The sequence below is a fragment of the Haliotis cracherodii genome, unplaced genomic scaffold (genome assembly GCF_022045235.1).
Source record: "Haliotis cracherodii isolate W230 unplaced genomic scaffold, xgHalCrac1.p SCAF_5, whole genome shotgun sequence".
Classification (NCBI taxonomy): domain Eukaryota; kingdom Metazoa; phylum Mollusca; class Gastropoda; order Lepetellida; family Haliotidae; genus Haliotis; species Haliotis cracherodii.
This window is the reverse complement of record NW_027266308.1, coordinates 58,844,384-58,865,381: the sequence shown is the minus strand read 5'-3', so window position 1 is coordinate 58,865,381 and position 20,998 is coordinate 58,844,384. Positions and strand designations below refer to the sequence as shown.

The 20,998-nt window shown below is 40.6% G+C and overlaps 1 protein-coding gene across 1 annotated transcript; it reads right to left on the bottom strand.

The window, feature by feature from the left end:
* Positions 1–1,569: 1,569 nt before the first annotated feature.
* On the bottom strand, positions 1,570–19,794 carry LOC139443795 (uncharacterized). The gene is made up of 16 exons (XM_071224710.1): positions 19,216–19,794; positions 18,762–19,001; positions 16,989–17,127; positions 16,566–16,676; positions 15,707–15,898; positions 15,177–15,296; positions 12,607–12,808; positions 8,926–9,000; positions 7,596–7,758; positions 6,571–6,807; positions 6,037–6,175; positions 5,530–5,637; positions 4,335–4,526; positions 3,754–3,873; positions 2,422–2,762; positions 1,570–2,355 (listed from the first exon to the last, which is right to left on the bottom strand). The coding sequence occupies exons 1-15, from the start codon at positions 19,390–19,392 to the stop codon at positions 2,557–2,559; spliced, it is 2,421 nt and encodes an 806-aa protein (XP_071080811.1). The 5' UTR covers positions 19,393–19,794; the 3' UTR covers positions 1,570–2,355; positions 2,422–2,556.
* Between the last annotated feature and the right edge of the window lie 1,204 nt (positions 19,795–20,998).

Sequence of the window (20,998 nt, the reverse complement as noted above, 5' to 3'; positions counted from 1 at the left end):
AGAATTAGTGCACTTTAAGACAAGGTATTAACATGCAGAGTCGTACTGGTGTGCAGGTTGTTTGGCGCCTGGAGGAAGATTAATTACCAGGCTGCCTTTGGACATAATATCGTGTATCAGACAACAAAGGAGTCACGTGCATATGTGAAAAAATGTAAAGCACGCCGCACTAAAAAATATTCCAGCTATATGACGGCGGTCTGTAAATAATCAAATCTGGACCGGAAAATCCAGGGATTGACATCATGAGCATCGAACCCCACAATTGGGATACGATGACATGTATCAACCAAGTCAGCGAGTCTGACCACCCGATCCCGTTAGTCGCCTCTTAAGACAAGCATAGTCGCCTTTTACGACAGGCATGGGTTGCATAAGACCTATTCTACCCCGGAATGTCGCGGATGAAGAGGATATAACAAATATGTTCATGTTATAAGCTTACTTTGTGGATACATGATTTAACTAAAACACAAAAAGCATTGGTGCGGAGCTCGAGACCAGCTTTTCTATTACTGCTCTATATTTGTATATTTACAATTTCTTTCAGAAAAAGGACCGATTATATTCATCCTAAATTCAATTGTCGCGAAGTAACATCCTCCAGACAGAAAGTTTGTTTATAAAAGTCAGGAATAAACAAGTAAAATAGTAACATATAAAACATACAAGCCACGGCACCTTCCGGATTTATGGGAGACTGTTAAAATAAACTCATAACACAACTCGTTTGGGCGAGGACTTAAGGTAGAGTATTTTCTTGAACAAAGGTCTGTGGGTGTCGCTTGTTAGCAAGACGTAACTGGTGTTTTCTGATATGCTCTTGGTGGCGTTGATAATCCAGGGGCTTAAATTTGAAATCTACATCTGCCATATATTGAGAGTCATTACAATTTTGCCATTACCACATGACTGTAGTGCTAGCTGTGCTGTTCCAGAACCGTCTTTGGTCTTTGGCATTGGCATGAAGACGGGGCAAGAAGATGTCCGACAATCTTACTCCTTGGTGAGGTGAAATGATGTATAACGTCGTGTCCAAGATTATTGCACTCATATAGCGACGTGCATGTGTGTGTCTGGCTGCTTGTACTAGTAAGGACTAATGCCAATTTTATAGTGCTAACCTAATGAGAAACCATGCCGCAGTTAAACATGAATACCCCACTCAGACACAGTATACTGACTCCGAGCCTACCAGTCCTTGTTTTGCCCCTTTTTTTTGCCGAGCGCCCGGCAGGTCAACAAGTACCATATCTTTTGGTATGGCGCGGCCAGGGATCGAACTCTCGACCTTCCGCTCTACGGGCAGACGTTGTACCACCAGAACACGGAGGCGGTCTCGTATTCCGAACAGCAAAAATAGTTGCTATCCAAAAATAGACGTTTCATGTCGTATGTCGGCATGAGCTCAACAGGAATATAAGTATCTTTTTATGAGTGAGTGAGTTTATGCTTTACGTCACATCGGCAATATTTCAGCCATATCGTGACGAAATATTTTTTTATACCCGTTGTGAACCTGAATATGAAACAGTTCTTATTTTTCGAAAGAGCTTTATTTATCCTTCACAATGCATATTACAAAATTACAAAATGACACATATGCACAAATATTGAACGTGCGTACGTAGCATAGTCACAGTTTCTTTAGCTACGTGTTTAGCTACACCCCTTGGAACATGATTACATGGTACGGTGCTCAGGATAGAGACCCGTATATGACAGTTCGATTTATCATGCTTGTTGTATAATACCTAGACAAAATAAGTAATAACAAGATAAGTTTACATTTTTTACATTTTTACCTTCTCTAACACGTATATATACATATATACATTAGCACTAGTCCTGCCGGTTTATAGTGCTAGCCAACTGAGTTACCATGCTGCAGTTTAATATGAATCCTCCAATCAGACACAGTATAATCCGAGCCGACCAGTCCATGTTCAATCCCTCTTTGTCCCGGGTAGAAGGCAGTGTAACAACAAGTACCAGTATTTAACGTCTTTTGGTATGACGAAGCTAGGGGATCGAACAACAGGCGCCCCGCTCTCCTTGCAGGCTAATGTCCCTCTTTATGACGTCACAGTCCAATTGTATCCCAGCACATATAAGGTCTCATTTCTCCTGGTGGTCACATGTATCGATTATGATAAAACCTAACACTCGTTATCGTAGATTTGATCTTAAACTATATATCTGACGACCTTACAAACATTACATTTTGACCTCAAGAACTCTTCCTGTGGACTCCATAAACATATGGAGCTCTGAAACACTTCCCGGGGACCTAACACATTCTCACGTGACGCTCACAAACACTAGCTGTGAACCTCACAAACACTTCCTGTGGACCTCACAAACACTTCCTGTGGACCTCACAAACACTAGCTGTGAACCTCACAAACACTTCCTGTGGACCTCACAGGCACTATTTGTGGATTCAACACACAAACAACCTATGGACTCCACAAACACTACCCGTGAACCTCACAAACACTACCTGTGGACCCCAAAAAGTCGTCATGTGGACCCTATAAACAAATCCTGTAGGCCTCACAAACACTTCCTGTGGACTATCGTAGGTCCATATTCATCGTACTCTTGCTTTGTGATCCACATTTGTTGGAAAGTTGAAAGCGAGGCTAAGATGGAGCCACCAATCCAAACATTGAATTTTCGCTCAGGTGGAGCAACCACCTTCACTTTCATAGTTTTCGGCACCAGTTTAATAAGTTCCTTAGTCAGCCGCTCAGAAATACCTGGAACGTAATCAGAAAAAAACATGACGAAGAAACAATTCTCTGAACCTGACGTTTTCTGGATACTTGAAAGTATCTTCAATGTACCGCGTCACCGTAATAGTCACTGCAGATTTAGCACGCCTGATTGGAAAGTCTGCGCGTTGCAGTCCTATGGTGCAGGAAAGGCTGAGGGTTTGATTCTGTCAGGGCAAGCATCATAATCCACTACAAGTGGATCCTAGAAATACGAGACTTCAACTAACTTTCCAATTTTACTGAAGAAATATACGACATCGTGGTCGTTGTTTGTCGTACAATAAAAAACTGCAGGGAGAATAAATCATGAGTGGCGATAGTTCGGCCACTGCGTTTATCTGCTTGGCCCAGCTACATCTATGGGGAACAACTTACTTGATACTTACCTCTCAAAAATAACGTCGTCCAATATATGACGTTGCGAGCGCCTATTCGAATCTCCAAGAAATGACGTCATGATAGAGCAATGTCTTATCGTGAAATAAACCACGCTTCGTATTCCATTGTTCTTTGCGATTGATAGCGTTGCTATCTTGTACATCCAGTCAATGATGTTTATGAAAAGATTATGAGGATCTTCCGAGAGACTAGTAACGCGTCAATCCCTTAAGCATATCCAAAATACAATGCGTTCATTAACCTGACCACTACCAAAGAAGGTCCTGCTGCGTTCGGTCGTGTTATCCATCAAGCAACATTACAGTCAAGACTGGACGTTCAATTTCCAGTAACTCTTCAAGAATAAAGGAAGTATATCGAAAACTCCGCATGTTAAAAACAACCAGGATGCGGTTATTGGGTGAAATCTTGCATAAGGGTTCTACTATAATATTAAACCCTTACAGACCATATATCCATTTACTGGAGTCATGATAACAAGATTTCACACAGTTAAACATTAGTCAAACACATATACCTCTAAACACTTCAGAGCCCCCCACCAAGAATAACAAATGATCGGTCCCTTACTCACCAGGGAACATGGTCGAGCCTCCAGACAGAATGAAGTTGGCGCACATGTCTCCCCTTATGTCAATATCACATTTCTTTAAAGTCTTGAACATCATCTCGTGAATGCCTCGACTTTCCATGCCTAGGAAGAGAGTACGTAATGTACACAAATCGTATATCAATTACAGAATGTCAGCATTATCAATCGCTTTGGAATATCATTTATGCCTATATATTGTTACTGATGTACAAGAGAGATAAAATGAATTATATGCAAATCTACCATGAATTTTGAAATTATTTGATTATGATCATTGAGAGGTTATCAATTCACGATAAACCCCCTCAAATTGAAACCGCTGATTTGGGGGCCGTATTACCGAGGAAGCAAATATTTATAGATTCCCTTCGGTAATTGTCGGTTGGCATATTAAATCATTATACGTACATTTAAAGATTACAAAATACAAAGTAGGTGTTTTAACGGGATGTGTGGTAACACATTTTGTGCTGGAAACATGATAGAAATCTACAAATAGAATAACAGTTTTGAGGACAACAGAGAGCTTTTTTCTATAAACGAATGTGACAATATGACAATACCCAGTAGTTTTGGCTTGAACAGACACTCTGGAGCACGGAACCTCTCATTGCCGAGAGTTACTACATTCCCGTCTGGGAGCTCGTAATCTTTTTCAAGTGAGGAAGACTCTTCCGCTGCCTGCATCTCCGCCTTGAAGTCCAAGGGCACATAACAGAGTTTCTCCTTCATGTCTCTCACTATCTCGAACTCAGCTGCCAACACAACACAGTCAGATCCCATATTGAATGAAAGAGTTAAACGTGAACCTCGGGTAGTTACCCTGAACTGATGGTTCCTTAATGTCAGCGAAACGATTTGAACTATCGAGTGTAACTGTCCGATGCTTGTATATTTAACTTTAGCAATTCTCAAAGTTAATTGGTTAATTGAAGCATCTTCTAGAGATTGACGGTCATATTTAGATTCATCGAGTTGTGAATCGATCATCAAACAACCAGTAACCTATGCTTGTCGATAGGGACTGGTATTGGAGGTTTAAAGTGTATTACAATATTCTGCGGTCATAAAGCGTTATTAGGATCATCTTCCCGAGACAAGAACGTCCACTAGCCTTTTTATGAAAGTCTTGTGTTGAAACTAGGCTTGATACAGGCTAGTGGATACGCTTGCCTCGAGAAGATGTATTGCGACACGTATCATGATATATTATTTTATTCTAAATTTTGAGTGAGTGAGTGAGTTTGGTTTAACGCCGCTTTTAACAGTATTCCAGTTATATCGCGGCGTGTCAGCTTAATGTGGGAGGAAAGCCCGAAGTGATGCAGGTCTCAGACGTTTACCACTTCGGTGAAACCCACGAGCACGGGTATGGTGCTGACAAACCTAGAAACATAATCGGGGCGAACCGGGATTCGAACCCACAATCATAGGTTTCTGGCGTGTCCAAGGGACACAACTCTGCACAGCGAATCGCGGCGCCTTAGACGACTGGGCCACCCGTGCCCCCTCTAAATTTTGAATTCAGGACCAATATGATACATTAAGGTATGAACTGAAGTTCATAAATGGAACAAAATAAGATGCTGGTACAACATGGTTACTCATGACAAGCATGGTCGCACACGTTGCTCACAATCAACCATGAGGTTATCTGGTCCAGACTCCCCAATTATTTACAGGCTGCGATGATATGGAATATTGCTGACAGTGACGTAAAAACACTGAAGCAATTGCTGTAAGGTCTTGACAAGTCACCTGTGGAAGTAAAGTCGTATCCTCTCTCGTGTAGAATCCTGCGGAGGTAGGAGGTTATGTGGTGACCTGCGAGATTCATTCTTCGGATAGCGTGGGGCAGGGCATACCCTGGGAAGCAGAGATTGGAGCTGATGAAACTTAACTGAATATTCCAAATGCATTCTAAACATACAAAGAAAATAACGATAATAATGTGCGAAGGGTGGCTGAAACCATCTCTCTCTCTCTCTCTCTCTCTCTCTCTCTCTCTCAAAGCAAAAAAGTGTGTCTGTACGCATGAGACGTGTTGGCCTATATATTGACGATAATCCCCACGTTGTATTGTGATGTTAGTGATCTCGTATACTTATACCGATTGCATCAAACCTAGTTTACTTGTCACACATGTCTTGACATATCGCAGGAAACACATTCAGATCATAGTCACGGTCCATCTGTAGGTGGTAATTATCAGGACCTAACAAGACGCGCCTGGAAACTCGAGTGTTCTTCTCGAATGTTCAGTACCTTCATAAATGGGCACGGTGTGAGTGACACCATCTCCACAGTCCAGCAGGATACCACTGCCACGGCCTGAGGCGTACAGCGACAGCACCGCCTGAATACTGACATAGAAGCCTGGGACGCTGAATTTCTCGAACAGAATCTGCAAGAATGAGTGAATGAGTTTCAGCAATATAACAGCTACATCATGGCTGCCAGCCGTGTTGGGTATCTTAGTCCCCTCCACACCCAAGACAAAAGTCTTCAAATTCTCGTACTTTTTTATTGGACAATCCAACATTACTAGAATTTGTACTCTTGTACGTTTGTTGAATTTGACCACTTTCTAAAAGATTTGTGTATTCAGTGTAAGGAGTGTGAGTTCGTTTTGGTCGGCCCAATCTCAACATGTGCACTCGCTTCGAACAGAAGTGAAAACGTTGTCAAACACAGAACACACGAATAATAGATACACTGGTGCGAACATTAATAGTTTCTAAATGGTAATTAGAAAGTTTTAAAAATCCACCCATAATGGTCCAGGAGCGATGGTCTTACCTCCGTCATTTTCTCTCTGTTACGTTTAGGGTTGAGGGGCGCCTCCGTCATGAGTACTGGCTGATCTATAGGATGTGCTCGTAGCTCCTTGAAGTACACGTGATTCCAGATGCGTTCCATGTCGTCCCAGTTAGTGACGATGCCGTTGTGTATGGGATACGCCATGCTGAGCACACCTCTCTTGGTCTGGGCTTCATCCCCCACGTACTGGTCCCTCCTTAGTCCCACCATGTACGCCTGTAACACACAGCAGCATCTCTAACGACGGTGTTGTATTGCAATCTCATTAAAGTCAGATAATTCGCTAGGACACGACAATCTTTGCGTAAAGATCTGACAAACACTCCGTGGGAGAATTCGTGAGTTGAACTTTTCAACCAGCCAATTAGCAACGAGGTGTCTATATTCTTGCTACGAGCGAACCTAAACGGACAATTCCGAGTGGAAATATTAAAAGGCATCGCTTGTAAATAGTTTTGGGCATTTCTAAACGCCGTAGCATCTACAAACAAAGGGGAACACCGTCGGAGGAATACGTGTGTGTTTGGACAATTTGTGATTTTGGAACCGAAGTGGTAAAGAAACGAAACAGAATCTCTTTATGACTGACATCAATAACAAATTATTCGCATAGGCGGTACAAATTCGGGGTTCGGAGTTGACTCAGCGTCGGAAACACTACATGTACTCTAGAATGTGTAATTGAATATCATAACACTGAGGAGTCAGCCAAATTCCAGTTACGATACGATGGCCTTTGGGTAATCGAATCTCGGACGGGTGAAACGCTGACCGATTGCAGGCATCCTGTACCATGACACACGCTAACCCAATCCACATTTGAATCACCTCTGAGAACAAGTACAGGACACTGGAAAAGTATTCTGGAAAAGACAGTAATTCGTGTAGAAACGTTTCAGTTGTTGCCACCTCATATTTGGAGTTCAAACTTTCTTGTGTTAATCGGATTCCGGAGTACACCGTGATCAAATACATTGCCGTCAATAAAACCAAGGATGACTCACTTCATATTTCGGTTTACCAGTCAAAGACGAAATCACACATCGCGGAGCGTCATTCCCAGCAAAGCCAGCTTTACACATCCCGGATCCGTTGTCAATGACGACAGGGATTATATCATCGTCGTCGGACATGGTGTTGATAAGCTGATCGTCGTCGTAGAGACGTCTGTAACATAGCAACCTTCTAAATGTACATGAGACGGGACTGAGTGAGTCCCACTGTTCTCGTTCATGTTCATTACGTCCTGTTCGTCTTATCAGGACATAATGACATACAGTCTCTAATCCTTGTAGTTCTCTCTATAGTGTTTAAATTCATTCAAGAAATGTATTTAACCGACTGTTTCAGAGGGACCTTACTGACATAATTTTATGTCTAACGGAATTATTTTCAATATGTTACGTTATTCTGTCAATCAGCAAGTACAGCTCCACGTATATCGCGAGGCGTACTGGTAAGCTAAATCTACTTATTCAAATACTGCTTCTATTACACGACAGGTAAGTCAAGTTTTTTCTTGTCAAATTAAATTTCGTAATAAATACTGGCCCTAATTACACATACAATCCTTACACCTTGATACAGAAATGGTGGGGTAGCCTTGTGGTTAAGGCGTTCGATCGTAACGCTGAAGGCCCGGGTTTGATTCTCCACAATGGTTACAATGTGAAGCCCATTTCTGGTGTCCCCCGCCTTGATATTGCTGGAATATTGCTAAAAGCAGTTATACATATGTGGGCACCAGACAGCGGATCCTTGTCCGCATTCCACATTCAACATTCACACACATTCCTTACCTGTCTTTCACTGTTACGTGCATACGCAATAAGCACAATATCAAATACAACCAATGTTTACTTCTCCATTCGGTATTCTAAATCTAGTCATAATTGTCTCATGTTAATAGTAAAAACACGGCACACAACAGATACGACGATTTCCTTACCCCCAACACTTTGCGATCAACTGTTTCTGGTATCGATATTCCCACAGACAGGTAGGTAATAATCTATTTATATCAAGGCGTAGTCGATTGATGACTCAAAGTCTTCGCCATTTAAGGCAGTGCAAGCCCTGTACATGACTCGGGGTGACTGTAAACAAACACATCCTGTGTTATGAATAAGTATAATCGCAAGTGGTACGATTAGCTGCCGATTTCGTTGCACAGTTGCCTGTTCACCATGAGGATCAGCCACTGCCTAACCAGTGAACAGTTATACATCTACACATGACGGAGTAGGTATCACAATAGTTCATGCGTTGTATGCACATAAAAACTTTTCATGATTAGATTGATATGAAGTACTAAATAGAACACCCTTACAGTACCTAGGGGTGTGTGACTGTCCGCCAAAGTTTTCATAAAGTGCATGGGAACGGCGTTGCACAACCCGGAAACGAAACCTTTATTTTAAGGAAATCAAGAAATTAGAGTTACCTCCCTTGCTATGTACCATTTCATGTTATAAAATCAGCTCCTGGTTTCACTGGCCCGGAAAAGCCAACGATCGGTCAAGGCTTCATTACTTGCAGTGTCAACTTACAGTGATACCCCCAAGCATTTTGGAGTATAGGTCACATATATATGTATTGATGCGTAATATCTGCTTAAAGTAATATCTGTATTGTACTATAGAGATAATGCTTACTGTAGCTTGGCTTGTATGACGAATGCCCGGTCGTTCGCTAAAGTGAGAAAGTGTGTGTGCGTTGCACAACTCGAAAAACTAGATGAACTATTTATAGCAAGGTCAACAACAAATGAGAGTTACCTCCCTTGGTATGTTCAATCTCGATATGAATACCTCAAACCAGATACCATAAATATGTTCTATGGTACCTGCTCAAACTAGTCCTACACCCCGACTGTGGTATGTTTATATCTTATGAAAACAAAACCAATAACGATTTATATGAAAGCAAGTCTAGGGTTGTATCTATTATGACATCAGGATAAGGAAAGTTATTTATTTTTATTGTAGAGGAGAGAAAACCAAAGACCTGAGAGAAAACTATGTTGTAATAATTCATAGACTCAAACTACCCATCCAATTACAGCGTTGTGAAAAATAACATTCGGAATTTGAAATTTTAGTCAATTCAAAACATTTTAATAAAATCAATATCGGGGAAAGGACACACACTATCAGGTTCATTTATAATCAGTAGGCCAACTGCGTGCGAGCCACCGCCATTTGTAGATGACGAAATTAACACGATTGTTCTACCACTTTGCCAAATATGGATACAGTTATCAGAATAGAAGACAAAACTATGGCATCAACTTTAAAGTGGCAGCGTGAACCAATATATTGTATATGTGCTAATTGTCATGTCATTCTATCCGACACAGGTGTTCCAAGGGGCCAGTCATTTGATACTGGGCGGTGATCTGTTCCCGAAAGTGTATGAAATTCTCAGGTTTTGCATACACGCATACATTATTCAGCGCATAGAGTTGGTCGTGACTGACGTTCAAGTCTCAGCCTTTTGTTGATAAATGTTATGTTTTGATTGTTGTTTGCTACGTTTTAAGTTTTGAAATGTGACAGTGTTTGTTTCAAAAGCCTTTAATTAAATTTCAAACATGTGTTGCAAACCGATATATGTCTTGAAGACTGACTGCTATATTACTTTACACCTCTTGGCACATTAAAAAATTGAAGAATAGATTAGTCGTGACTGCTTTTAAATGTACCATTAGGATCTACATTGGATATTCAGCTGTATATACTGTACAGTTTTATAACCAGATTCTTGTCATAAAATACCGATTATCAGCCGCGGGAGAAGGTTCCTGTTTTGGTGGGACATGACCGAAATACCAGTATTATTTGGATTGTAAATACCGTATTCACCGAGGTAGGTTTCAAATATAATAGAAAGACTTTTAACAGTGCGATAAGTTGAATGAGGTAAAACAAATGTCGTCTTGTAACCCCAGTTGAAAATCTCTAGTACCATGAATTTCAGAAATACTCGATTTTGATTGATCAAAGGTTTTAAATCACATAAACCACATCTGATTGAAACAGTTGCGTATTCAGTTCCAAATTAAATTTACAGTGGTTAAATTCACAGCCCAGCTGTACGTTAAATACACACTTATGTTTATATTCCTCAATAACTACCGCACATAAGGAGTGCGCGCCGAAAAAAGATCAGAAACTACACATAGTCAAATGTTCTCTTGACATGTCGGGTTTGTCAGCACCAATACTGTTAAAAGCGGCGTTAAACCCAACTCAATCACTCACTCACTTGACATGTCGGCATTCTTGGGAACTTGGGGTAATAATATAGGTCAAAAGCAACCTATGTTTCTTGAAAGAGGCGACTTGGTGACTTAATAGATTGCATGTCACCGTATCTCTATGATCGATACTCATGATGTCAACCACTGGATTGTCTGGTCCAGCCTTGATTGTTTACAGACTGTCGTCATATAGCTGGAACATTGCTGAGTGCGGGGTTAAACAACAATCAAACATTCCGGTGTACTTTGGACTCTTTAAAACACATGCTCGCCATTAAAATGAAACTGTTATGTATGTAGATGTTGGAGCTTGCCAGTATTTCACAGAAACCATCTCTGGACAACATCTCGCAAAAGATATGAAATTGGCAATGTGACCAAGAGCCAAGTTCTTCTGTAAGTTAGGTGTCTGTCAACCCCTATCACTTACTCACTCATTCTTAGTTCACAGAAGGCACGGGTGGCCCAGTTGTCTAAGCGCCGCGATTCGCTGTGCAGAGTTACGTCCCTTGGCCACGCCAGAAACATATGATTGTGGGTTCGAATCCCGGTTCGCCCCGATTGTGTTTCTAGGTTTGTCAGCACCATTCCCGTGCTCACGGGTTTCACCGAAGTGGTAACCGTCTGAGACCTGCATCACTTCGGGCTCTCCTCCAACATTAAGCTGACACGCCGCGATATAACTGGACTATTGTTAAAAAGCGGCGTTAAACCCAGCTCAATCACTCACTTAGTTCACAGAATGTTAGTTAACTGGTGAACTGGCTAGTTTTAAGACTCGGTCACAGACAGACACCCTGACTTAACTTTCATTACATCGATCACATTCGTCCATACATCTAATTCATGTATCGACGTTATTAATCAACAGTGTTTATTACATGAAGACTTGTGTATTACTATTATTGCAACTCTAATTAAAAATCGAAAACAAATCCATCTTTGAAAAAACCCGTTTACTTCAGCTGAAAAACGATAAAAATATAATTCAACCATATATTTTACAGGAAAGATAGTGAGAGTCCATCAATATAGACATTTAATGAACACAAAAATACCTTGACGAAGATAATTAATTACATGTAAAGTATGCTTCCTGGATTATGATCACTTGTTCACCTTCTTCCGCCACGAATATAAAATGGTCATGGTTCATTTATCATTGATACAATATATATAGAATAAAGAGATTCGAATAATGATAGTCTCTGCCATTGTGGTAAGCAATGGGTATAGATTCATTCACCATTTCCTCTGGCAATTAAGTTATAGTCCCCAAATAATCGTGAATCAGTATTCCATTGCTAGTGTTTACTCAGCAGTTCTAACCTCACGAGTGAGTGTTTGAGTGGACTCAACAAACACTACCGGTGGACCACACAAACTCTTCCTGTTGACCTCACAAACCCTTCCTGTGGGCATCACAAACATAACACTGTGGATCCCACAAACACTTCCTGTGGTCCTTTACGAACACTTTCTGTGGATCCCACAAACACTTCCTGTGTACCTTTACAAACTCTTTCTGTGGATCCCACAAACACTTCCTGTGTACCTTTACAAACTCTTTCTGTGGATCCCACAAACGCTTCCTGTGTACCTTTACAAACTCTTTCTGTGGATCCCACAAACACTTCCTGTGGACCTTTACAAAAACTTTCTATGGATCCCTCAACAATTCCTGTAGATCTTTACAAACGCTTCCTGTTGATCCCCCAGACTTAGGACCTTACAAAAACGTCTGAAGACCTCACAAACACTTCCTGTGGACTATGGTAGGTCCAAATTCATCGTACTCTTCCTTTGTGATCCACATTTGTTGGAAAGTTGAAAGCGAGGCTAAGATGGAGCCACCAATCCACACTGAGTATTTTCGCTCAGGGGGAGCAACCACCTTCACTTTCATAGTTTTCGGCACCAGTTTAGTAAGTTCCTTAGTCAGCCGCTCAGTTATACCTGGAATGTAATCAGAAAACCATGATGAAGAAAAAAGCCTGACAAGGTTTTTTTTAAGGTACCCTCTATATACAGTGTCTTATACCCCGTTCACATGCACAACATTTACTAACGTAAGTAATTTTACACATTTGTAACTATACATACGTGCATGTATGTATATTTACTATGCGTTCACATGAAAAGCATCTAAGGAGTGTAAATAAAGGATGTAAATTGTGTAAGGCACAAATATTCGTCAGTCTGTTCACGACTTTCAACACAAACCAGGTTGTTTTCCAATCAAAGTTGAATGAGAAGGGCGTTACTTCACCGAACTTTTTCGTGTGAAGCAACATGTGCTTGATTTAATTTGTACACAAAGTTTTTACTCCTTGAAACCAAAAGAAAACACCGCCCGATCAACTCTGTATATACGCATAAGAGTTGGCAACTGTTGACAATTTGTTTGTTGTTGGCAAAAGAACAGATATTAATTAGATCATCCTCTTACGTTGACATAAACGTTCACATTGCAACATATACACACAGTGCAAATTTACATATATATTTGCACCCGCTCCAGACATGATGCAAATTTGCTCCTGGTGTAAATATACACACATGCGTAAACGCGTTCACATGACAAGTATACTCACGTTTGTATGTCTACACACGTATACACATATACACACACGCGCACAGAGGCGCATGTGAACGGGGTATAGTCCCCGCAGGTTTAGCAGTAGTTATTTAAGCTTCACAACGCTTTTGACAGTCGGAAAGCGCACGTAAAATCTCCAACTTAAGTAAGTAAGTTTTTTACAGAGTGTATCAGTCATATCCCTTCATTGTAGAAATGCTGCGGGATAGCTCTAAGTCGTTGACCTAAACGGTACATTACTATATATGGGGGATCTTTGGCTGTTCGTGTCAAATAATGTTTATCTCATGGTGTGACCTTTGACAAGAAAAGCCAACTGTTATATACAGTAAACAACGGTTATTACGAACACGCTTATAACGAACTGACGGCCGGGATAAAACGAACTTACATTTTTGGTCCCGACTATTTGCTGTAGTTATGCTGTATATATGCTTATAACGAACTACGGTTATAACGAACTAAAATTAGTAGTCCCTTTGAGTTCGTTTTAACTGTAGTTAACTGTATTTACACGAGCAAAAGTTGGCAACTGTTGACAATTTGTTTGTTGTTGGCAAAAGAACAGATATTAATTTGATCATCCTCTTACGTTGACATAAACGTTCACATTGCAACATATACACACAGTGCAAATTTACATTTATATTTGCACCCGCTCCAGACATGATGCAAATTTGCTCCTGGTGTAAATATACACACATGAGTAAACGCGTTCACATGACAAGTATACTCACGTTTGTATGTGTACACACGTATACACATATACACACATGTGTACAGAGGCGCATGTGAACGGGGTATAGTCCCCGCAGGTTTAGCAGTAGTTATTTAAGCTTCACAACGCTTTTGACAGTCGGAAAGCGCACGTAAAATCTCCAACTTAAGTAAGTAAGTTTTTTACAGAGTGTATCAGTCATATCCCTTCATTGTAGAAATGCTGCGGGATAGCTTTAAGTCGTTGACCTAAACGGTACATTACTATATATGGGGGATCTTTGGCTGTTCGTGTCAAATAATGTTTATCTCATGGGGTGACCTTTGACTCGAAAAGCCAAATGTTATATACAGTAAACAACGGTTATTACGAACACGCTTATAACGAACTGACGGCCGGGATATAACGAACTTACTTTTTTGGTCCCGACTATTTGTTGTAGTTATGCTGTATATATGCTTATAACAAACTACGGTTATAACGAACAAAAAATTAGTAGTCCCTTCCGTCAGTTCGTTATAAGCGTGTTCGTTATAACCGTAGTTTACTGTATGCTCCTGTAAGCAAATTTACTCACGTGTGTATAAATATTCAGTGTCCATATGAACTGCCTGGGTATTAGCCTAGAAGTCATTGTGTCAATCCGGCAGAAAACACGAGGTCAAAAGTGTTATTTCATTCGACGGAAATAATATAATGTTGTTTTACATAGGCATTTAGAAGTTGGAAGAACATGAATACATACTTCGTTTATTCTTTGTTCACCCGATAAAAGAGCAAGAAGTAGCTATGAAACGTCGTGAGAAAGAATAAAAGAAGTTTCTATCTATAAAAAATGTCATGTATTTATGATATAATGTTATTTAATCCGGAAGAAATAAGGATATATATTCAGATAAATATGGTATTTCATACACACAATACATTGTGTTACTACGGTTTGGGATAATGACCTTTCACTATGTATTCACAGAGTACACGTAGCTATTTGTTCAGTCATTACTAACCAGGGAACATGGTCGAGCCTCCAGACAGTATGAAGTTGCTGCACATGTGTTTCCTGATGTCAATATCACATTTCTTTAAGGTCTTGAAAATCATCCGATGAATGCCTCGAGTTTCCATGCCTGGGAAAGGGGTATAACGTTGACGAAATTCATAAAATACACAGTTGAGCATTCATTGGGAATGTTCATCAATGGCAATCGCTGTGACGTTATCCTTACCTACCTTACACATGATCGTGCTGCTGATGCTGATCATCGTCTACATCTGAGATGAATTATCGAAAAAAATACGCACGTCTGTATAACGTTACTGATGTACGAAAGAGATAAACACATATTATTTGCAGATGTTTGTATATTGATCTTTACACTACATGTACTATACTCTCTTTTAGAAACGCCAGATGAGATTAGCTTCGCCATTTCTTCCTTTGCTATATATTTGAGATCTTCCAGAAATTAACATCTGCGTGACACGACACGAATATGACTTAACGGCTGACGTTGGCCTATGAATTCATGTAGTTTACCCAGTAGTTTTGGCTTGAACAGACACTCTGGAGCACGGAACCTCTCATTGCCGAGAGTTACTACATTCCCGTCTGGGAGCTCGTAATCTTCTTCAAGTGAGGAAGACACTTCAGCTGCCTGCATCTCCGCCTTGAAGTCCAGGGGCACATAACAGAGTTTCTCCTTCATGTCTCTCACTATCTCGAACTCAGCTGCCAACACAACACAGTCAGAACCCATATTGAGTGAAAGAGTTAAAATTGAACGTCGCATCTTCATGAATCGAACGTCAAAGTGCACACTATGAATCAGCGTTTATCTTAAAATGCCTGCCGACAATGACAGAAAAAGAAGTACTGTTCTATAAACAGTGATGGGGACGTCAGATCAACTGTTTCAATCAGAGATGGTTATTGGGATTTGAAACCTGTGTTTGACCAACAGTGAAATAGAATCGGCGTCTATTATCACCAATATCTTAGTCAACGTTTTAGTATTTTCAAACTCAATTTTGACGTGTGAATTGTTGTCAGACATATACAACCAATCAGATACTGCCTAGATATCACATAATTTTTACTCAAATCTGCTACAAAATGGCGTCGGCATTTGAGAGATGTGAAAAGGAACAACAACACATATTTGTCGTGTAAAAATATGTTTTCAAACTGATGCTTCCGATGAGAGAAGGATGGGTATTCCGGCTGGGCGATAGCCTGCCATCGTTCCCTGCAAAGCTGTTTATTATCAATCATCATTCTATCTGGTCTGGACTAAATTATATTACAGGCCGTTCTAATATGGAATATTACTGAAGGTGTCAAACAACATTCACTCACTGGGGCATAGACAGCCAATTGTTGTGTTGGAGTGACTCACCTGATGTAGTACTTAAGTCGTATCCTCTCTCGTGCAGAATCCTGCGGAGGTAGGAGGTAATGTGGCGGCCTGCGAGATTTATTCTCCGTATAGCGTGGGGCAGGGCGTACCCTGGGAATCAGAGACAAATCGTCTCTCAAGACTCAATAAATTGAAATAAAACTGATTTATATTCAAATTGTTGAAAATACTACCAAAATTTTTTTTAAATAATAATAAAAAAAATAATAATAATAATACATTATATATATTCAGGTGTATTTAAACACGTAAGATTCTTGCATATTGATATTGATAACGTCACATCAGATTTATTTGTCAAATATACGAAACACATTAAGTAATCACACTAAAAGTTCAGTTACATATACCGAACACAAGACGGGCCTGGAAACTCGAGTGTTCTTCTCGAATGTTCAGTACCTTCATAAATGGGCACGGTGTGAGTGACACCATCTCCACAGTCCAGCAGGATACCACTGCCACGACCTGAGGCGTACAGCGACAGCACCGCCTGAATACTGACATAGAAGCCTGGGACGCTGAATTTCTCGAACAGAATCTGCAAGAATGAGAGAATGATATTCAGCAATACAACAGTTGTATTATAGGCATAAAATGGTAATATATATTTAGATAATTAACAAGTAATTAAAGTAAGTAATAAGCATTAAGATACATTCTGATTCTATAAAAGATCAAGAGGGAGAGTTGGGGTCGGTAAGTCGGGAATATGTATACGTATAATACAGGCAGCTCTGGTTAGTTGAGCTGGCTACGGGAGCATGCCTGGCCACGAGCATCCAGGGATGAGGGCAGTAGGTCGAGGGCTACAGCATCCAGGGATGAGGGCAGTAGGTCGAGGGATATACATTAACGAAAAATGATTAACATATGAAAAATAGATAGAGGGGTAAAATAGAGTTGGGAGGTACGGGAACGTCAGGGACTTTGGACATATATGGTCTGGGGGGTGGAAATAGCCGAATTCCAAAGGGTGAGGAGTTACATGATAGCAAGTCCGAATAAGGTTCTGGTTATTAGAGAAGAGTGGGGAAGAACGACCTAAGATAAGGGGGGAAAGGTGTTTGACCAATGAAATAGGAAAAAAATGGGTAAAACCTTGACGTAGGCTGGGGGGTAAAAAGACAGGGAGACCCAAGGTTCGGGGAGACTGGAGGATCCCAATTGAGCACCACGATCTCGACCTTACTCTGAAAAACACCAGTTTCCACCTCCAGTATTTCGGCCAGGGCTGAAGCTTTGCGGCTAAAGTCCATAAACCATCGTGACCAGAAGTTGGTGATCAATCTTGTGGTGATTGCATAAACAGCCATCAACGAAAGAAAACTCTTTGTGCTCATTGGGAGAACTACGGTAATTCATCCAAGGCCCTCGGGTACTGACCTTGTACCTCTCGTAACATCCCAGTCTGTCAGCACCAAGAACGAGGGGATTACCGTGGTACAGGTGAGGAGGTAACGACTGTTACACTCCGGTTAATTAACACCAATTAACACCTGTAATTAAGGGGTAAATTGTACCTTGGATAGTTGTACCCCTGTTGTGTCTGGTCTCTGAGTCGCCTCCTCACCCAACCTCAAAAATCTATTCCGTCAAACATGCAATTGCTTCTGTGATAAAAGAATACATTTTCTCTTTGTCCGAATAAGGTGAAAACTTAATTTGTAAATTCTCAACTTGTTACGCAACAATAACAGCCGATAAATGTAAAAAGAACGCATGCTCTGTACACTCCGTTATGCTTCCAAGATGGGATGTCCTCAGATCTTTGTTTAGCGGCAGCGAGAACTTAGATCATATTTTAATGAGATTGGCTTCCACGCGCACGAACAGTTCATCACATGGACGGAGAGGGAAGTAACGCCGCTTTTAACAGTATTCCAGTCAGTCTGATGTGGGAGGAAAGCCCGAAGTGATGTGAGTCTCAAACGTTTACTACTTTGGTGAAACCCACGTGCACAGGTGCTGACAAACCTAGAAACATAATCAGGAAAAATAGGATATCGAACTCACAATCATAGATTTCTGGGTTTCAGTAATTGTTTGGCATCCCCTTTCAGAGAAACTATTGTCCTGAAGAACTTACAAATATTCTATCTCATCACAGAAATCACAACATTAAATGATCGGTCCCAAACATCAAGTTACGTGGTCAAGGAGCGATGGTCTTACCTCCGTCATTTTCTCTCTGTTACGTTTAGGGTTGAGGGGCGCCTCCGTCATGAGTACAGGCACTTCCATGGGATCTGTTCGGAGATTGTCGTAGAAGAGGTAACTCCAGATGCGTTCCATGTCGTCCCAGTTGGTGACGATGCCGTTATGTATGGGATACGCCATGCTGAGCACACCCCTCTTGGTCTGGGCTTCATCCCCCACGTAATGCTTGTCCCGATTAAGTCCAGCCATGCAGGCCTGAAAGTTTGGTTTGTATGTTTGTTGTTGATCAGATGGATGAGACAAATATTCTCGTTTTGAAAAACTCAATTGAAAATGACTGTCTAGGATATAATATGAACCGTAAATAAGGAAATTGTCGGGCATCAAATACCCAATAACACCCGCAAATCTGAAAACATGTTTTTATTTCCCAATTATTTAAACACAAATACAACAAAGGGTTACTCACTTGGTACTTTGGATTACCAATCACAGATGAAAAAACACTACGTGGACAGTCATCCCCAGCAAAGCCGGCTTTACACATCCCGGATCCGTTGTCAATGACAACAGCCTGGATATCGTCGTTGTCGGACATGACGTTGACAAACTGATAGTCGTCGTGAAAACGTCTGTAACATAGCATCCTGCGTTATGAACATGTATGTGGTCCCGCTGTTCCATCTGATGGAGTGTGGGAGATGATGTTGTTTTATGCCGCACTATGCAATAGTCCAGATTAATCTCGGCGGTCGGAACTGAATCGAATCAGGAACGTCGCATTCCTTCACCACAAAACAAGTGACTAACCCACTGTGTCGTGTTTATTGAGTCACAGCATGTAGGGAGACAGGTCTTGCGTATACTTGATAGTTACAGGTATAGACTGAACAACAGACGGCTCACATGCATCCACTGAAAGTGTGTTACTGCTGGCACTAATGAATGAATGAATGAATTTCTTTATTTCCTCCAGAAGTTACATCCGTTGATTTACAAAATCTCTGATATTCTGAGAGCAAATGCATTGTGCTTGTATTTATATAGACAGGTGTATTATTAACACATAAAATAAATACACACACACACACACACACACACACACACACACACACACACACACACACACACATATATATATATGTATATATACAAAAAAAGCTCTTCAGTGTAACTGACAATGACATACCATATACTTACACATATATTTTCGTCATTTACTTTGTACACAAGTGAGCACTATTACGATACAACTATTAATTTGGGGTTAATCTAACACGTTTCTGAAATTTAAGACATATTCACAGAAAATCAATTATATGTTTTCACATTCTGAAATACTTATTGCCAGTGTTAAAAATGTACTTCATTTCTTCATTGTAAGGATTTTACAAATATCAAATGTTTCTCATTATCAATATGTATGTGATAGCATTAAAATGTGTCACTCTGGTCAAATGTCAATTATCAGGACTTTACATTGTGTATATATATAAAACAATGCTACAAGCATAAAGTTATTCCTTGTTTGCTGACAATGACATTGCATGGATAAGTTCATTACGGTTTAGGGATGAAAGTTTTCCTATTGTTTTGACTGAACATGAAGTTGTCTCATAATACTGTAGGCAGTTAAGTTATGCCCATAACAGCGAGAGGTTCTGCGTGAGTCTAGTCATTAAAACACTACTATTATTACACAAAAATGACTCAAGATTTTATTATCGCGTTCAAATCAGAAATACATACTCACCATAATTACAGATACTGTCCTTGGTGTTCACCCATTCACCTAACTCACCCACCCACCCAACCTAACTCACCAACTTCACCTAACTCACCCACTTTACCTAACTCACCCACTTCACATACCTCACCGACTCAACCTAACTCACCAACTTCACCTAACTCACCAACTTCACCTAACTCACCAACTTTACCTAACTCACCAACTTCACCTAACTCACCAACTTTACCTAACTCACCCACTTTACCTAACTCACCAACTTCACCTAACTCACCAACTTTACCTAACTCACCCACTTCACATACCTCACCGACTCAACCTAACTCACCAACTTCACCTTACTCTTCAACTTTACCTAACTCACCAACATTGTATTCTTTCACCTTTATACAAATACGGGCACCCTTCCCTGGAATTTGATTTCCCTACCATGCACTACATTGGGGCACCCTTTGAGTCCCTTATACACATCCCGACACGTGAATCATACATACACAATAGTATC

What these genes read in the sequence shown, in the direction of transcription:
- LOC139443795 (XM_071224710.1), bottom strand. Translation starts at nt 19,392, where the DNA reads ATGCTATGTTACAGACGTTTTCACGACGACTATCAGTTTGTCAACGTC. An exon ending in TTGGTAATCCAAAGTACCAA is followed by an intron (nt 19,002 to 19,215) that starts GTGAGTAACCCT and finishes CCAAACTTTCAG; the next exon opens with GCCTGCATGGCTGGACTTAA. An exon ending in ACAGAGAGAAAATGACGGAG is followed by an intron (nt 6,176 to 6,570) that starts GTAAGACCATCG and finishes TCATTCTTGCAG; the next exon opens with ATTCTGTTCGAGAAATTCAG.